This window comes from Lycium barbarum, chromosome 12 (assembly GCF_019175385.1).
Source record: "Lycium barbarum isolate Lr01 chromosome 12, ASM1917538v2, whole genome shotgun sequence".
NCBI classification, from domain to species: Eukaryota; Viridiplantae; Streptophyta; class Magnoliopsida; order Solanales; family Solanaceae; genus Lycium; species Lycium barbarum.
This window is the reverse complement of record NC_083348.1, coordinates 77,696,009-77,700,449: the sequence shown is the minus strand read 5'-3', so window position 1 is coordinate 77,700,449 and position 4,441 is coordinate 77,696,009. Positions and strand designations below refer to the sequence as shown.

Sequence of the window (4,441 nt, the reverse complement as noted above, 5' to 3'; positions counted from 1 at the left end):
GTCGACGACCCGTGGGCTCATCCCGGATCCTTGTTGAACTTCCTTGCTGCTCTTAGGATATGAAATGGAACACATCTAAGATGATTGTGGACTCCCGTCCGTCGGAACCCATGTTGGTGCACGTCGCCCGCACGGCTGACACTGCCTGCGGGGCTGACACTGCCTGTGGGCTGGCACTGCCTGTGCGGCTGACACTCGTTTGGCCCGCTCAGGGCGCGCGAGGTTACAGGCGCCAAGGCACAATGAAGGCAGCCCGTAACAATATATATAAGTCGATGCATATGTTAAGCAAGGTAAAGTAATTAGAACTACAAATTAATATACATAATCGCATAACAAGGAGGTTGTACTGCCGAGGATAGGGAATAGAGGCGAATGCAAACTTTAAATTTTATAGTTTCAACATTTAAGGTTCTTAACACTGGACTCATCTATCACTAATTGCTGCCACTGATTGGAGGAGGTCGAGGAGAAACTTTCACGAATAAATCTATAGCCTTTACCTACACTCATTAATATATAGTATTAAGTAAAACATGGAACACGAGACAACCAAAAAATAACATACTATTATATAGCTAGGGAATTCATTTGTATGTTTCAAATAATAAGCCCACATTTAATAGTTTGTAATTAGCTTTTTAGTGAGTTTTTACCTATCTACTATGGTCGGCCTCGTAAATGTATATTGGGATCATCTAATTAAGAACTGCATCCTCCATAAGTGGAGGAAAAACTTTTAAAGTCTAAAGCCTTTACATACACTCATTATTAAGAAAAACAAAACGGAACACAAGACAACCAAACAAAAACCTAGTAATAGCTATGGAGAGACAGCTATATATATAGGAGTAATACTTATAGATTTCGCCTAAGTTTGACGGTTTCTAGCAATAGCTTGAAGTCTAATCTGCCTATTAAATCTTTGAATAAACTCCTCCACTCTCCTATTTAACTCTTCCACTGACATATCTGAGAGCTCATCATTAATTTCTTCATCTCCATTTACTACTATATCATATCTCCCAGATTTTGACCTTTGAATCCCATTTACGTTGTTCTCATTCTCATTTGTCTCCGCCTTTATTATTGCTTTTAAGTCTGAGTTACTCCGAGTACATTTGGCTTCACTACTTTTCTTCTTCTTCTCATCTTTTTTATGATCAACTTCATATATATGGTCAATAACGTTGATTATTTCTTCTTCTTGTTTGTTATTTTCGACAAGAACCACATCTTTTATTTCTTCTTCTTCTTCTTCTTCTTTTGTCATAATGACCTCTTCATGAGGAGTAATAATCTCCTTTTTTTCAATAGTATACGGAGAATATTTAAATGATGAAGTACAAATAGTACTCTTTTCTTGACAATATATCAAGTATTCTTGAAATGAATATTCTTGATCACTAGATGAAGAAGAGAAAGAGCCAAAATTAAAATCAGCGGCAATGATGAGAATGAGGGTGTTGGAGATGAAGAACCAGAAGTTGGTGGTGCTAACAAGAGTATATGGGGAGAGGTTGAAGATATAAAAGATGGAAGCATAAATGATAATTGAAAATACAAAAGCCCAAAAAGATAACCTATTTCCTTTTTGAGGAACATTAATATTCCTGAATTTGGTAAGTTTTATAGGGTTTTCTATTATATTTGGCTGAGGCATGGCCATTTGAAGAGGTTTGAGTCTCGTCGGGGGACTTTAGATTTTGTTTAAGTGAGGATCCCGAATGAAGAGGGAATTTATAGTGGGAAATACAAGAGAAAGAGACGGATAAATCATTATGATTAATCTAGATACTATTATTAATGTTGCTAATAATTGAGATAGTAACTATCGTTACATGTAAATCCTTCGTAGTAAAAAGAATTCCAATAAGATCCTCAACTATTCAATACATGATAATACATATACTCCCTCCATTCCAATTTACGTAATGTAAGTTGTATCGTCGTGAAGTTTAAAAAAGAAATGAATATTTTTGGAATTTATAATTTAAAACATGTCATAACATGATGCGGTTATAATTTTTTTGAAACTTCTGATCCTACATATGTCATAATATTTGTATAGTTATAAAGCTTCTCATAATAGCATAAAATAAAAAATGTAAAGTTAATTACTTTTAAATTTAAAAATTTATTGTTCTATTTGAAACGAACTAAAAAGAAAAACATTTAACATAATTGGAAGGAGGAGTATTACTGCAATCATAGTTCCTGCTAAGATTCAATCAAAATTCTTGTGAGATAGACGTAGGTGCGATAATTTAATATTATATTGCAGTTTGACGTCTTTTTACCTATTCTTTCTACAAATTAATTAAAATCTATCATTTCTTGTCAACAAAAACGGCTGCATGGCCATTTAAAAAAGAGTCTCTACAGAAAGAAATAATTAAAAGGGGGAAATTTTGATCATACATCTCGCACCCTTTCCTAATTATTCGTAGTAAATGTGAAACTTACATTAAAATATTAAATTTTTCAATCTTGTAAATGTTTCATTGGACGAACATTTGCAATGTTACAGCTATCCCATCAAACTCATAGCACCTATATGAGTATGGTAAGTAATAATGCAGTATTGATTAAAGAACCGTACGTGCAGCCTGCAGGTGGTAAGAAATATATAGTCTGCATGTATCTTCTAATATCTTTGGGAGTTCAAATGATTAATTGGAGCTAGGAGCCCGTTTGGATTGGTTTATAAGTTGATCAAACTAGCTTATAAGTCATTTGTAACTTATTTGAGTATTTAGCAAAAATAGAAAATAACTTAAATTAAATTAAAAAGTACTTAAAATAAGTCAAAATCAAGAAGTTACTTAACCCCCTTTTTTTTTTTTTTTTTTTTTTTGGCTTAAAAGCCATTTTGGTTTGACCAATAACTTTACCCTTTTATCCCTTATATTTTCTGTTAATTCCAATATTACCCTTACTTCTAAAAATCCTTTAAGCACTTTTATCCAAACACGTAACTGCTTATTTAAAAAATAACTTTCAGCACTTAAACAGTACTTTAAGCACTTATGCTTAAAAGCCACTTTTTTTCTGCTAATCCAAACGGGCTCTAGGTCACGTCCCTTAATAACACTTTGGACAACATTTTGAAAGAAAAAAAAAGATCAAATTTTTATTCGTTGTTGAGTATTTTTTTTTTTTTTATGGTTCTAAGATGAAAACACAATAGATGTAATTAGGAGAAGGATTTAGTCATCAAAATCCAACATTAACCTTTAGGAGATATCAGTTTTACAATTGATGATTGCTACTCAACTCTTCTTTAATATTATTATCGCAGCCCAAAGAAGATGGAAAAAAGAAATTAAAACAAAAGAGCAATTAGTGTCATGCAATGTTGTACTTGACATTGTATCGGTTGCTTTTAAAAAATAGTAATGGAATAGCTTCATAAATTTGTTTGATTAAACAATCATTGAAAATTTGGTGGTTATCTGCTAGAAGGGTGTAGTTTCCACAATTGATATCATAAAATCCAAAAACATAGGTTAGTACCAAAAACCATCCTCATCTTATGCATATAATTGTGTTTTGTGGACCCTTTTCCCCCAACATGTGCATTAATTTTTTTAACTCACAGCCAGACAAATGTACGTTTCTAACTCCCTTCATGGGCAAATTTATCCCTACGTGGCAGCCAAGTCGTGCCACGTCTTTACTTGTGGAAAACATATACTGTTACTGTGCAAAATTTTAGGTATTGATTGATTAAGTTGAAATATAATAATATGTTTTTTTTTTTTGGTATTTCAACGCCTTCAAATTCTATTTTAATTTTTCACTTGGTGTCGATATTCACGCTCGATCAATTTTGATTTGCATCAAAAAGTCTTGTTTTGGAGTAAAGCTAGCTAGCGTTTTCTATCAAAGACGACTTTGAGCCCGTTTGGATTGGCTTATAAGTAGTCAAACCAACTTATAAGTTGTTTTTTGATTTTTTAGGTGTTTGATAAACCAACTTATAAACTAAAAAAGTGCTTAGAATAAGTTAAAAATAAATAAGTTGAACTACCTCAATTTTTTTTTTTTTGAGCTTATAAACTGTTTTTTGGTCAAACCAACTTATAAGCCATTTTTTTTAAGTTAAGTGAATCGAGCTCTTTATTTCTGGTATTCAAACTAAAATCTATAATTAAAGATTAAGGGGTACTTAAGACGATTCACAACTTTGCCGGTAAGGTCCTCAAGCTAATATCTTGCTCTTTTTTTTTTTTTTTTTTTGCTCGTAGACCAGTTACAACGAAATATTCGATTTTTATATTTAGTACTACCTTTTAATTAATTTACTGAACACTGCACTAACAGATTATTTAGGGCCAATATTAAACTATGTGTAATATTTGTATAACTTTAATTTAGGTTGAAAGTTTTATCAAAACTTCACCTGATAAATTGTAGTCAAATGTGTTTATGTAGATTT

At 32.2% G+C, this 4,441-nt stretch overlaps 1 protein-coding gene across 1 annotated transcript; it reads right to left on the bottom strand.

Annotated features, from left to right (window-relative positions):
• Positions 1-843: 843 nt before the first annotated feature.
• On the bottom strand, positions 844-1,679 carry LOC132621095 (uncharacterized). Its single transcript, XM_060335247.1, has one exon. It carries the CDS (start codon positions 1,667-1,669, stop codon positions 872-874), a length of 798 nt encoding a protein of 265 aa, XP_060191230.1. The 5' UTR covers positions 1,670-1,679; the 3' UTR covers positions 844-871.
• Between the last annotated feature and the right edge of the window lie 2,762 nt (positions 1,680-4,441).

Bases quoted from the DNA above. Each gene is read 5' to 3' on its own strand.
- LOC132621095 (XM_060335247.1), bottom strand. From the start codon at position 1,669: ATGGCCATGCCTCAGCCAAATATAATAGAAAACCCTATAAAACTTACC.